This window comes from Dermacentor variabilis, chromosome 3, assembly GCF_050947875.1.
Source record: "Dermacentor variabilis isolate Ectoservices chromosome 3, ASM5094787v1, whole genome shotgun sequence".
In the NCBI taxonomy this organism is placed as follows: domain Eukaryota; kingdom Metazoa; phylum Arthropoda; class Arachnida; order Ixodida; family Ixodidae; genus Dermacentor; species Dermacentor variabilis.
In genome coordinates this window covers 37,829,261-37,844,070 of record NC_134570.1, presented here as the reverse complement: position 1 = coordinate 37,844,070, position 14,810 = coordinate 37,829,261, and the positions used below count along the sequence as shown (strand labels likewise).

At 46.0% G+C, this 14,810-nt stretch overlaps 2 protein-coding genes across 4 annotated transcripts in view; one reads left to right on the top strand and one right to left on the bottom strand.

Moving 5' to 3' along the window:
• Positions 1–775: 775 nt before the first annotated feature.
• On the bottom strand, positions 776–5,846 carry LOC142575426 (uncharacterized). Its single transcript, XM_075684793.1, has one exon. It carries the CDS (start codon positions 5,391–5,393, stop codon positions 4,185–4,187), a length of 1,209 nt encoding a protein of 402 aa, XP_075540908.1. The 5' UTR covers positions 5,394–5,846; the 3' UTR covers positions 776–4,184.
• A 90-nt stretch (positions 5,847–5,936) lies between these two features.
• Positions 5,937–14,810, top strand: part of LOC142575425 (uncharacterized) — a 44,062-nt gene continuing 35,188 nt past the window's right edge. For all 3 annotated transcript variants that reach the window (XR_012826643.1, XM_075684790.1, XM_075684791.1), the window contains exons 1-2: positions 5,937–6,097; positions 10,889–11,320. Coding sequence is in view for 2 of the 3 variants with exons in the window: in XM_075684790.1 (XP_075540905.1) it covers positions 6,079–6,097; positions 10,889–11,320 (451 nt within the window). In the remaining variant the exon portion in view is untranslated. The remainder of the gene's footprint in view (positions 6,098–10,888; positions 11,321–14,810) is intronic.

The following is a 14,810-nucleotide window of genomic DNA, read 5'->3' as shown; positions in this document are numbered from 1 at the left end:
CCTTAACATAGTGTTGTTCATTTTATGTTGTAAATAAAGCTGACAATATTTCAGTTTGAAGGGGCACTCAAGAAAAATAAACTGTGTTGATAGAATATGCTTCTGGAATTTCACCCAAGGCAGTAAGTAGTACATATTAGCAGGAGTGAACGCATTGTGAGCCACTGTCAAATCTCTCTGTCAGACTCTTTGTGATGTCACAAATTTTGGCGTCGCTTGGGAAATAGTTAATTGTTCATTCGAAAAAAGAAAACCAGAGAAAGAGAAAGGATTATATTGTATTTCAATGTAACTGCACAATCTACTGTGTACGTTTTGTTGATTTTCGATTCGTACTGCATAAAAACAGCCAAAACACGTGACTACGGTCCTGAAAATTCATGTCTACATTGATACGGCGATGCAACTTGGATGCATTTCAAAAAGGAAAAGATTGTGCCTTCATTTTCTCGACTAATGACAAAGCGTATTCCATTGAAGAACTGCAAACAAGAGTTTTTGTTGAACCACTAATCCAAATAGTAAATTGATTGTCTCTTATTGTCCAAGTTGAAGCCTCTGGTTCTATGGCAATTTATTGACTAACATGTACTTTTATACCTTGTTTCATTCAATGCTGTTATCTATTAGTCATTTAGGACAAGACATTTACAATGGACATTTTCTTAGAGTAAATGTGTTGTATTATGACGCAAAAGAGCGCTTGCTTAACGATGCATGCATCACGTGCATGGTGTAACAGCAAGACTCGTCGCCGCAAAAGAGCAACGCGAGATGATTCTGAAAAATTTTTTATTTGTGGCACATTTACAAAGCAAGAATATCATCGTTGTGCAAGTCCCGCGTAGTCACAATCAAAAGTTGCCTCGAGATTTCCAAGGGGAAATGACAGAAAATAAATATAAAAGCCGCTGCGTAAAAACTAATGCATTTGCGATGCGAACCTCCAGGCAGTTATCTAAAGGGCATGCTTAGTAGTAGCAGTACAACCTGCACAGGTGCACACAGGCAAGTTTAATTGTGCATTGTGGCACCGTAATCTTGGGCTATTGAAAATTTTCTAACCACTTCACTGCATGCAGGGCGACTATGGCAAGTCTAGAAATAGCTAAAGACGGGCCAAGATGCATCACGCACTGCGTTAGTACACCTATGCTGATAACCATGTGTAAAAACGAACTACTTGTATTAGCAGGCAAGCGTGTTCAATACAGCAGCACATACCAGCCGAAGGTGAAACAGTCTGCTTTTAAGGTTCTTTTCTAGCAAAGTTGGCTAGCAAAGTTTTTGACATGCTTGTAGGTAAATGGCGCACAGATAAAGTCTAAATCATAGCAGAAATGAGACCAGCAAAGCTGCAAGGGTTATAAGTTTTCATAGCTGTAAATACAAGAAAAGGTTTATGGCAGGCATGTACTACTGGGCCAGAATGAAACGCGAACGAGTAAAGCAACGCTCATGCAATTTTTTTGATGCCAAGTTTTGTGGCTGCAAATTGTTTAAATGGCTGAATATGCAGTGAACAGACATTGTATTTGCAAGTGATTATGTGAAGTAGCAATAAGCATTCCAAGACTGTACTATGACGATTCTCCTGCTTAGATTCCATTATCTGTTGCACAGAGTGGCTGACCTTCGTGATAGCGGTGCTGTGACAGCACATTAGCCACTGGCGAAGGGTAAAAAAGAATAGAAAATGAAAGAATCCTTACGAAATACGGCCCTCATGCTTTTTCATCCCACTGATGTTTTCTGACTTAGTAATGCTTTCAGTTGCAGGCATAGCGCAAGGAGCTTGGTTTACAGGAACAGGCTCGTGAAATGGTAAGGTGGAACCTAAAGTCCTGGGATGATATAGTGAAGCAATTCCTTTTGCTCGATTCTATTCCTATTATCCACTGCTCACGACCGGCTGATCCTGGTGATAATGCAGGTGGAGCGCTATTTCGACCACTGACGAAAAACACAAAGGAAAAGAATTGGAATAGAATTGTTACATTAGCCCGGCCCTGTGCTCTTTCACCACTGCATCAACAGCAGTGAAAATTTTGACATGAACATCACTCTATTGACTCAGCATTGTATACACCGAAGTACAAACATTCAGGTGTCAATCGTGGACCACCAAGACCACCTACATGATGGTGCGCTCACCCTATGTTTGTTGAAAATGTGAAAAATAACCTAGACAAAGGTAGGGTTCAAAGGGAAGCCTTAGCTAAGACTTAGCATTTCAACAGGACGACTTTCCTTTGTCAGGACCCGCTGTGGTTGCTTAGTGGCTATGGTGTTGGGGCTGCTAAGCACGAGATCGCAGTATCGAATTCCGGCCACGGTGGTCGCATTTCTATGCTGGTGAAACACGAAAACATCGATGTACTTGGATTTAGGTGCACGTTAAGGTAACCGAGGGGGCCGAAATTTTTTTGAAATCCCCCACTACGGCATGCCTCATAATCCGATCATGGTGTTGGCATGTAAAACCCCATAACTTAATTTTTTTTCCTTCGTCAGTGTCTCAGGTGGGGTTTATGCATGGGCCCCTCTCTCCCTTAGCCCTGCCAATGAAAAGCTGCTGTTGCCTTGTAAATGACAGGGCCCCACACTGAAGCAGGCTCTGGGTGGAGACTTCCCTTGTTCATGCATCATTTATCGAAGCATAATTAATAGGCACCTGCAGCATTCACTAGAGTCACTTAACGTTTTTACCTTGGCACACTTCAAGCAGCGAGAGACATGAAAGTTTCAAGTTGAAATGCTGAACAAAGCTAAAATAAAAGATCTGCATGTGCACTATAATGCGGCTTTTCTGATTCTACTGTAGACTGTTGAAACTAAGCATTATTGTGCCACATGTGCCGTAATGCGTGAAACAGAACACCATGTGCAAGTTATGTTGTGCCCGAGTGTATACATAAAAAGTGCTTTAACCCACGCTATTTTCCGACATCAATGTGAAGATTCACGACATTTCCACAATTCAGTAAGGTGCAACACAGCAGCCTGCGTTCAGCGAGATTCAAAAGACATTGCAACAAACTATTCGCTGATGTCAACTCTCGTAGCACTGACAGCATCAGCTTGCCCTATTCATCATCGATCGCCCTGAATGCTTTTGCATGATGGAACATCCCTCATTAACTCTCTAGTGGTCAGCATTTCATCAGTGTCACGCACACTGCTGCTCAGGAATTTCCCTTATGGAGGTTTAGCCAATTGGTGTACAGTGTACATGACACCACTAAATGTGACTGAGCATATGGCTATGGCTTGAACTTGTAGTAAGCTTAGTAAAATTTGAGTGAATATAATCTCATAGCCACATTGGAGCCAGAAAAGTTTCAATAGCTATGCTTCAGCATAGGCCTCCCAATAGAGGTGCATCATAAAGGCGGCTCGTGTGTGGCCGTGCTCTAATGTGAGCACTGATGGGGAAAGGAGCAGTGTGCTGCCGCTACATTCAGAACACCAGTGGGAAAATGACACTTTCTGGTAATAAAACAAAGAAATGCATGCCCAATATTCATAAATGTGCAGCTATGTGTAAGTATGCAATACCAAAACAATGTATTTCACAGCTACTACTATTATAGAAAGTGCGCTAGGTCTCTTAAGCACTGTTGAATTCATACTCCAGTATCCTCAGCTATCAGCGATTCTTAAAAATCTACAAAGATGGAGTAAGCGTACATGTTTTAAAGCTGGCTACAAGTGTCTGGCAGCTTCCTGTCAATCTCTAGAAGGGCCACAAATGTTATTTTCTAAATCTGTTGAGAACTTCAGTGCGAATTGCTGTTTGCCTGGAAGACAGCTTGGGTGCAATATCCGGTATTCCCCCATAAAAGTGCAACAAGTTTGCTAAAATCAAACAATGCTGCCTGTGGATACATGACTTTTTTTTTCTTTTTCTTTTTTTTTTTTGCTGTAGAAGAACTATTTTCCTTCTTTAAAAAGACATTATCATGTTGTTGGCTTGCATTATCGCTAAGAAGGAAGAAAATATATCTTGTTGATCAAAAGAAAACCGACCTCCTACATTTACAAGCCACGCACCACTTTGTTCCAGTGTATTCGGTGCTTCTACAGCTTTTACGTGAGGAGTAACAGTATATATGAAAGAACCAGAAAGTTTTTCTTTCATTCATGACAGAGAAACTAGACGACATGTCAGTTCACACACACAGTTAACTGTCCAAGTTGTCCGAGTTAAGTGACTGAAGGAACTGGGAAATGGCAACTTGGAAGGATTCAGCAAATGACTGCATGAGACGTCTTCGCTCATCCTCAAGCAGAGATTTCTGTTGCGTTGACTGCCTGCGTAGAGCCTCCTGCACTGCTTGTGTTACCTCGTCCTTTGTAAGCGACTGGACAGCAGGGGTGGGGACGTCTGATCCTGGAACAATGTCTGTGCGACCAGAAAGACTTGACATTCTCGAGCAAAGTCTGTCTAGAGAAGTTTCGATGCTGGACAGCCGGTCTTCAACACAGGATCCGCGAGGCGCGTCGAGGCCGGTCGCCTTGGCGCTTGCGGTAGCTGCACCGCCCCCGATGTTCGCTTCGAATCTTTCGGCAAGAGACCTAGACGAATGCTCGAGGGCCATCAGCGATTCACGAACAACGTGCAACTCGTTCACGACGAGTTGAAAGTTGCGTTCGCTACGCGTTTCACGTTCGCGCAAGTCTCGCAGCTGGTTTTCAAGGTCGCGGACTCTGCTCTCGCTTGTGGACAAACGGCGCGTCAGCGCGGCGTTGGACTCTCGCAACGCGGCCGCGTCCACGGCATCGGGGCAATTGTCTCGGCCACAGGACGGTCGGCCGCTGCGGCAGATCGCCGAACTTCTTTGGACATTAGCAGCCATGCTGGCCAACGTGCCAGGCTGGTCGCTGCCGCCCCTGCGCGACGACGACCCGGCGTCGTGCGGCGAGCCGCGCAGAGTAGGGCGCACTTCGGCGATGTGCTCGCGCGCCGCAGGCGAAAGCGACGACGAAGCTTGCATGGTGTGTCTGAGTTCCGATTCCGCAGCCATGTCGGGAAGTGCGCCCCCAACTCGCTGGTGGGAGCTAGGTATGAAATTAAGAAGGTTGACGTCGTCGCTTGGCGCACCTTCGCGAGCGTGAAGTGAAACGTCAGGTGGGTTCGCATTTCTGACGCGGGAGCCTGAGGGGTTGTCGCCTTGCCCTTCGCCGTGTTGGAGATTTCCTTCGCTTCCCATGCTGCCTGTTCCTCCTGGGCTCGTGCGGACTCTGATGAGATCGGGGAATGCAGCCCATGGAGACGGCGCTGGGTGTGCCGCCACGCCGCCGACGGCGCCTTCAAATTCCCCGGACTCGTTGTCGTCGCTGTCTGCCACATGCGGACTGCTTGCGGCGTCGTCAGAGTCTCGTCGTGACATATCGAGCTTTTGCGCTTCTTTTTTTTCGAGTACGGACGGAGAGGCCGCTTTAACACAGGGCCAGTAGCACGTCGGTGAAGTCGACTACGCAGTTTTGAACCCCAAAGTTGTTTCCACAACGTGCCCTGTTAGCGTTAATGCATCCGACGCGTACAAAGGGCTTGCGGAGGGAGCGTCGACCGAAGCTTCATTGACCGTCTTCACACGGAAATTTACAATGTATCTACTTATGTACTGTACTACACTCGTGCCATTACATAACTACCGACGACGTCTTGCAGCACACACCGCTGTAAACGCACCCACCTTCCCTCCACTGCGCGAGGCTTCAGTAAACTTCAATGCAGAATTAATAAGTTTTTACACAAATTTTCCACAAGGAACGCGAGTTCGTCTTCATTCAGTCAAAGCAGCTGGCATCACTTACTAATCAAACGACTGTGATGTCTTTCAAAGCACCATTGGATACGAACGAAAAATAAAAAATATTGCGGTTCCGATCGCAGCGCCTCCACACGGTTGCGGGTAGTGTATTTATTTACCTTTTATTTCTTTTACCACGCCGTTGCTGTTTTAGCGGGTGCGCGAAGCCGGCAAGTTGGAAACTCGTGTTAATCCGGAATAGTGGAAAATGCGTGCAAGTTGACATATTTGCCTGTTGTGTTATGCAAGCGTAAAACCCAGCATGGTTATGAGAGTTCCAGGTAAGTGGTTTCGTCTGTGCCATTCACCGGTGCCACGGTAGCCGGCTGTTGCTCGGCCAGACCACACGCGACTAAGCCTAACGTTGAAGAGCTATCATACTTGTGGGTTGGATGTCCAGCCGATAGTTCACCTCTAAAAAAAAATTTTAAAATGTGCGTGAAGGTACGCCGTTTCGCTCTGAAAAGACGAATACTTGTTGCCAACCGCGTAGCACTTTTACAAAAGTTTAGTTTCGCCTCTAGATTACGGAGCCTTTCACTTGTTCTTCCCAAGCATGATTGATTTCTCCCTTGGCTACACAAATCGTGCAGCACGAACAATCACGTCCGTGATACATTATTCTGAGCCGCAATACAGCACGCTTACCACTACAACGCTCCCGCGGCAAGCGAGGTGTGTCACCTGCGTCGGACCCCTTCTCTGCTGTCATTCATCCGCGTTTTATACGTTCGATTTGCGAGCGTCGTGGTTAAAGCCACTCGGCCGTTAAATACCATCGGAGAGTTTGGTTCCGCGCATGGTGTGTCTTTGAGATCCGGTTCCTGTCTCTCGAAGCGGTGGGAATGGCGCGCGAATGCTTTATTATATTTTTTTGTTGCAACTCTGCGAGTCGAATTCGTGAGTCGCTGTACGCTGTATGAGCTTCCTCTTGAAATGTGACTGCACAAAACATTTCATTTCCACTTCTGACTGCCTTGAGCACCAAGAGTAATGACTGGCATTCGTTTTCGCAATTCGTTAGTTACGCCATAACCGCCGTGTTCACCGGCATGTTTCATTACGTACTACCTGTATGGGGAACCGCCTGATTTTTTTTCTCAGTTACTTCCTGACCTCGCAGCCCAAGTTATTTTTGATCACCGAGAGCCTCATCCAAGACCACACTGGGCGCGTCCGCAAAACTCCACTTTGAAGTAATCCTCAAAAAAGTTTCTAAGGGAGCGAAAAACGGCCGACAAGAAATAATACGCAAATGAAAGACCTGCATTTTGAGTGGTGCATAGGCTGAGGCGACAGATGTGCATCGTCGAGATGAAGAGGGCCAGATAAATATAGCTGCGTCCTCCCCTTTTCCCCCTGCCAAAGTGCGGCAAAGATAACACTTTTGACAGATTGCGCCTCACATATGCACCACGACTGGGCGGCAGGAACAAAATCTAGGTTATTTGTGTGTCCTCAAGTGAAGCCGTTGGTAAGTTGCGCCACACTTGCTAGCAGCATGTGGCCGTGTGCCACCCACGTCATGTTGCAGCCCCTGCTGTGGTGCTTGGGGCGTTAGAAGCGTAGTGCCAGTCTTCTGGTAGCAGTAACATTTCTTAAGCCACATTACTTAAGTACTGCTTGTGCAAGTCACGACAACCGTTGGACAAAGCGGGGTGTGCATCTGTGGTTGCTTCTGTTTGTGCTTCTTTCATTGACTGCCATCATTTGCTGTTTAAGCCAAATGTAAGTGCGAGAGTTTCTGTTTCTTTTCTCGACAACACAGCTTTGGACGTAAGTGGGACAGTTTTTGTTTCTGGATGATGTAGCTTTTGTTGTGACGATGCAGCTTTTATTGTAAATAAAGCAATTTGTGTTTTTTCTTGACAGATTTGCAGGACATATTTTGTTTCTTGATTGGAATATTCAAACAAATATTGAATGCTTTTTGAATAATGGACAGCCATTTTCATGATTACTACGAGGACAAGTCAGAAAGTCTTCGTCCCTATTTTTTTTTTTTTTTTTAGCCAAATTACGGCTGTAAATGCGAAGTCAACATATCCATTCCCAGTAGTGGTCCTTTCTTGGACCTGCCCGGCCTTGTCTGCCGGTAGCTCCATGGCACTATGCAGTTGTCAGTTAAAGATGGCAGTTGTGCTTCACACGTCGAAGGCATACAAGCAACAAAGTCTAATTCATTTTCTATGTAGCAAGGGACGAACGCCCATCAAAATCCACAGGGAAATACAGCCTACGTATGGGGAAAGATGTCTCCCTGAATAAGTTCCTAGCAGGACAGTGTTTCATGTGCAACAGTGAAGCCAAGACAGCAGTCCGACGACAGTTCCACAGTCAGCCGAATGAATTCTACAAGTACTACACGGGCATCTCAAATTTAGTGCTTCGATGGCACAAACGTCTCAACTGGTTTGGAGACTATGTGAAAAAATAGTGTAAGGTACGTAGATAGCATGTATATTTGTAATTACCTTTTGTTTCTTATTTTAGCTAATAAAAAATAAGGGCAAAAACTTTCTGATTCGTCCTGGTATAAACAGTTTTAGCAAGTTCTTGTCATTACATTGCCCATTTTGTAGCGAGGTATATTAAAAGCACAAATGGACTGGTAGGAACAAAAAGGCAATTTGTTCCCTTGTGCAGGACTCTTCAGAGCTTATAGGGTCATGCATTATTGCAAGCTTAAAAAGGTAGTCTTGCGGGCCACTTAGCATATATGCATACATTTGAGACTAAACCGGAGTTATCTGTACTAATGGCACAGCAAAAAAACTTTTTTGTTAGTCAATATGGTCGGAGTTTATGGAGATGCCATTACATTTGACCATTTCATGTATTTGAAGGCGATTTGAAAAATATTCATATTTTGTGAATAGTGACTGTTCTATTCAAAGACGGAATTAGAACAGGACAGTGTTCAATTTGTTATTAGAAAGTTTCAAATACCCACATTCCCCAACATTTCAGCAGAAACACAGGATAGGGCTAATGCAACAATTCTGTTCAATACATTTTCCATGTTGAGCTTAACAGAATAAGCCAGGGGGTGAATATGAAGCAAATAAGGTTGTTTCAAAATTAATTGTTGCATTATATTTGCTTAGGCCTCTTTGCATGTCCCTCTATGGTGGTGTTCATCATGTGGTTTTGAATTATTCAGGTTCTGATAGATAAATTTCATTAGCATTATTTTTAAAGCACTTTAGTGGATAGTGCCATGAAACATGTTATTTCTAATTTTCTGCTGTGTCTATTCTCAGCTTGTAAGATTCATGATTCATGCTAATGAGCCATGGAATCGTGGAGTATTTTATTGCTTTAAAAAAGTAATGTTCTTCTCATGGTGTCTTTTTACTACTTTTATACCACCAGCCATGTTTTAATATTACCTGCAGCAGGTTGAGTAATGTTTTTCTATACTATTTTTAAAAGCCAAGGTCTTGGGCAGGGTTACTATGCTATTAAGCATGTTACTATGTTACGAGTTAGTTTCTTTTTCTATGCTACGAGTTTAGTTTACAAGTTTAGGGTCTCGAATCCGGCAACATTGATGCCTTCAGGTAGCATGTGTGGGTTTATTGACCAGTTGCCTTCACCAAAAAAGATCACGTTCTCGTGACACCTGCGGCAAAAAGGACGTTCCACATCCGCCGCCACGGTCTATGAGTGTTGGCGCTGGCTAACACTCCCAGGGTTCTACTAGGACATAAATACCCAAGAAAGTGGATGGGGAAACTGCGCCACGGTAGCTCAATTGGTAGAGCATCGCACGCGAAATGCGAAGGTTGTGGGTTCGGTTCCCACCGGCGGCAAGTTGTTTTTTCATCCACTTTAATTTCCATTAATTCATTTAATAAGCACAAGCAATTTCCCCTATGTTGTCCTTGGTGTCAAGTGTTTGTTGGCTTCTTATGATATGACTAATAAAAATCGGGCCCCTCGGTTAACCCCCTTTCTTCTCGAGATTAGTTTCTGCCACGTTTGTCCACTTTATCTGCTTTTATGTGCTTTAAGTTCTTCTGTCGGTGCAATACAATCATGTGCTATGTTATAGCTTGTTTATTTTCAGAGGTTCATTTTAAAATCCAAATTTTGCTGTAGCCCAAGCCACAACAAACAATGTAGCATGGAACTGCAGTCAGTTTTCAGTGAATTGATATACCATATTTGTTACATTTTTTTTTATCAACTCTGTTCGAATCTCCCAGAACAGCAGCATTCTATTTCAAAAACTTTGCTTAATTTGACTGTGAGATCACCTGCATAACTCTGCATCATCCAAGGATGTGAAACTATGAAAACTTTGACTGCATAAACTCATGTTATTTTTCAAAAATATTTATTAATTGGAATTGTCTAAGTGCTGCAACCTCCTGGTATTATTCAGCAACCTCCTGGTATTAGCTGAAGAGAGTAAATTGCTATTGAATACTCACAAAAAGTTCGATTATGATCACTGCCCTGTTTGCCTCTGGATTGCAGGGGTACATGTTCATAAAACTAAAGAGCACTTAGGCATGAAGCTTCCATGGCATGCTGCCAACACTTCGAAACCAGTCGTTGTTTTCACGGTGTGAAAAGTGTACACAACTGCGGTAAAAATCAGTAGGGAGTGAGTCCCCCTCAGCAGCTTGTCAACGAACTTGCTTTATGGCTGGATCTAGCCTTAGCAACTGGTTTGCTCCCTTAGATATAAGTGAAAGAAAAAGGAAATCTGAGTGAAGACTACATCATCTTGTATAGAAAGTGTAAAGCCAGTATAAAATAATTGAACAAGGTGTTTCACATGTGAAATCCGTACGCTGAATTTAGAAGAAAAGTCTTTTAGTTAAACTCTGAAAAAGTCGGTTGTCAGTTGGCTCAGTTGAAATTGGTTTTGATCATCATTGTTGAAGTCGGCATTTTGGTGACACTTGTGTAACTCCTCAATTTATTTCAATGTGGCCTTACAAGCCTGTTACGCATTTGCTGGTTTGGGCTTTCCTCATATTTCTAGCTGGCTTTTACATTGTTGCCGCCAAGTGCTGGATTTGTCCTCACACTTGCATTGCGTTCCTGCACGTACGCAGCCTTCCCACGGCCTGCGCGGCCCCCGCGCCCAATGTTTCGAGGAGTGATGCCTCCACCACCACCACCACCACCGCCCCCTGGTGGACCCTACGGCCAGTTCCCACCAGGGCCACCATGCTTCTCTCCTGGAGGTAGGCCGCCCATGCCTCCTGGGGGACCTGGTACCTTTCGGGGTGCAGACCACATGAGGCCTATGAGACCCCCCCTGCGGGTGTTTGGGCCCCCTCCTCCTCCTCCTCCGCCGCCACACTTCATGCGAGGTCCCGGTGCCATGCGCTCTCGCCCACTCTTCCGGCCGCCTAAGTTCAGCCCGTACCCAGTTGGGGTCAAGGTCAAGAAGGAGCCTCTCAGTCCTAGCAAAACCAATGCTGCCAACAGCACCACAAACGTCACCCAGAATTCGGGCTCTGATGGCACGAATTCAACGCCAGGTAAGCGCTGCAGTTGTGGACTGCCCTTCTAGCATGTTGTAGAGTTGTGAGAATATGAGATGGAACTCCAAATTTGTGTTAAGCAATGGTTACACGTGATGTGTGATTTCTGATTTGACTTCTAGTATTGTAGGGGTCACTTCACACAAGGACAAAATATACTTATATATCGGCCATTGCCTCTAACGTAGCTGCTGTTGGTGCTTCATCTTACTTGTCTTTCATCCCTGTGAGGCACATGTCTTTGGCTCTTAGTCTATTTATACATGCAGTGTGTCTCACTAATATGCCATCTGTCTCACAAATATGACACCAGGTGACACCGTCACCTGGTGACCGTCACCGTCACCGGTGCCTTTGTGTGCTAAACCGATGGCAAGCCTGGAGGCTGCGTTGCTGACTGCTGTGCATGGGAGGTTGTCTTGACCTTTGGTATTGAATGTTTGATGTCAGTTACCGATGCAGAATCCGCCTCTTTCACGGCGCGACGGTGCATGCGCCCTGCCCTAGCGGATTAGTCGCGAAACGTTTTGGAAGGGACGCGCGTGCGCGGCCGAACGGCCAGATATTGGGGGAAAGTACCCCTGAAAAAAAAAAAAAATAAAAAGCGCTTGGACGCGCGCTGTTGCAAACGCTCGTGCCATCTACCGCGTTGAAACTCTACTGGTAGCTCGGCGTCGGTGCGGTGCGGTGCGGTGCCGAAAACGTGCGTAAGACTGCAACTCCACTTTGAAACTGAAAAGGGCCAGGGCTTGGTCCGAACTGCACCATTAAACACGTAGTTGCCGCCTTGCATTGACGGCTGTCAAATTTATCGATAAACCCCTGCGTTACACTTGGGCGACACTTCAAAAACACGTTGCTGACGCATTCTTCTTACAGCGTCGGCCCACTGTTGGTGGTGGCAGCACGTGCCTGACTTCATGTACTGTTTTAAGGCGTGGTAACATTGGGTCGATACAAGACCGACAGGACGCTGACACCGACGATTGGCCGACTATTCAGCACTGTGTCACTGAGATCATTTGATCGTAACAGGCCAACAACGACGCAACCGATGGGTACGAGTTGTCATATAGCGCGACGGGCTTTCGTGTCGACAGCACCGACAAAATCAGAGTGTCGACCGTGATAGCTTGACAGAACCCTACGTGATTAGCCGTCGAACCGAGAACGCGATAGCTGCAGCTCATTCACTTGTACATATAATTATTCGCGCTCAAAATGCGTCGACATGCCTTCGAAGTTGAAATGCACGAGCTTCAGTCCTCTCAAGCCGTGCATGTGAAGTTTGAGTCAATGTTGATCCTGTTTAGCGAAGTTTGGGTTAGGCCTGAGCCCGTCGAGTTCGTGTACCCGCTACCGATGGAGCTGGACTTAAAGAAATAAGCAGTCTGGACGAAGGAAACCGCTCTTATAGTTAGGTTGCGGCCCTATAGCGATTTGATAACTACTCATTTCGCACGGCACGTACACAGTAAGCGGCAAGCGGCGACACAGCGCTGTGCCAACATCTTGTATTTTGGTCATCGTTCCCGATCGCTACCGGTCGCATTCCCATAAATGGTGGGTCTGTGTGGGTTTTTGTGCTGACATTTCTTAATTCCAAAGAAGCATTGTTTACCTCTGCGTCAAAAAGGAAAGAGGAGACAGTGCATTCGATACAGCAGCAAAAACTCGCTCAGTTGCCAACGGTGTCAGCGATGGCAGCCGCCTTCTCGCGAGAAAAGTGCACGGCATATAAGTGGGGAATTATATCGAGCACAGTTGTCTCTAATAATACTTTATAGCATGCGCAAACTGTAAGTATGATGAAGTTAAACAAAACCGAGAATCAGTAGCAACAGTCCGTGATATATATGCGTCTTGATCGCAGTAGCAGTTTAAGGAACTCGGCTGTTCATACTGACACGTCTGTATGTTTGGTACATTTTGAGATTATTTCACATTAGCGATGCGCCGTTTTTACAATATTCGAAGAGCTAACAGCGATCTGAAGCTGTAGATGTAAACAAATGCACCGCTTTGGCAAGGCTGCGCTCGAAGGCTTCTTGAATATGCTAAATGTTTAGTGAATGTGTAAAAGCAATACAAAAAGCGATGTGCAATCGCAGACATCAGCGACAACGAACTCAAGGCAGCCGCGTCGGCAGGAACTCAGCGTGCCTTTATCGGCCCGCGCTGTTACCACACCAGCGCACTCGGGCCTGTTCACACACTATACTCGATGGGCGAACGAAATGCTGCCCCGGAGGAATCGTTATTAATTAATCGCGATCCACGAACCGCACAACCGACGCACACTCAACATGGGCGCAGGTACACAAATCAACTGGCGAAATCCCCGACACCCTTCCAAAACGTTTCCAGCGGCGTGCGTCAGAGGGCAGCACAGGAACATGAAAGAGGCGGATTATACCCACAACGACAAAAGCAGGCCTGGCAGGGGGTCTGCTGTGGACCTCTTTGTCGGAGTGCTAGAGGGCACACCTGCTTCAGCATCGAAGCGGTAACTCTAAGGAGCACCGCGCACTGAATTCGGCTAGTAAAACTCACCGTTGGCAAAAGGAAGCTGGTCGAAAGCAGCTGTAAGAGCTGCACACCATTCAGACCGGGACATCTGCTTGATACCTTCTCATTTGTCCCATTCTTTGGTGGCACTACGTCATTCTGCTGCAATCAGCCATCTTTCTTGGTCTGACCAAGCATGACGATCAACCACTGCATTGATAGCGTGAACCCAAAGGATGGCATCGTCTTGAAAGCCATGAAATGCTGGTGTTTCCACGAAAGCCTGCTACTGAAAGTTGCAGTGCCTCACCTCCGCCAAGCTGCCTGTCAAGCTGCCAGGGAAACCGGGGCAGCTGGACAGGCAGCTGCCCTAGTTTGGAGGGTGCACTGTCCATGGGCAGTGCGGTCGTTGTGGTAGTCATGGCAGTCGGTTCTACCACCAAGGAAGTATCAACGGCATATCTTGGGGGCTTGGAGGTCGAAGGATATCCTTGCCAAGGGATGCATGGACAACGTTCCCAGGCAGGATGGATCGAAGACAGTGGGTCTGAAGTGCTGTTTCAGTGTGAGCTCAAGGTATGGCACAACCACTGACGGATGTGAAGGCACTTATTATAACCTGGAAGCTGTTGTGTCATCTTGATGATGGCTTGGAAAAAAATTATTGGTAGAGTCCTGCCCTAGAGCCTCTGAGGAGGCTTCGACACTGTCCTTGGTTGGTACGGTGGCTACTTGCGATGGTGGTAGGGTAGCGGGCTCCATAAACGAGGAAGTGTGTACGGCATTACTTGGCAGTAGGGACCCAGAACACCACAGAACCACAAGGTTGCACTTAACGCTGGAACGCCTTATGGTAGGTTTGTTGTAGATCGCACGATTGTGAAGGAGAGAAGCAGACAAGAGGCCATCACCAAGATTGCCTGCTTTAAGGCACATTCACACCGAAAGCGGAGCGTCTAAGCGGACAAGCGGATTTTCA

What these genes read in the sequence shown, in the direction of transcription:
- LOC142575426 (XM_075684793.1), bottom strand. Translation starts at nt 5,393, where the DNA reads ATGTCACGACGAGACTCTGACGACGCCGCAAGCAGTCCGCATGTGGCA.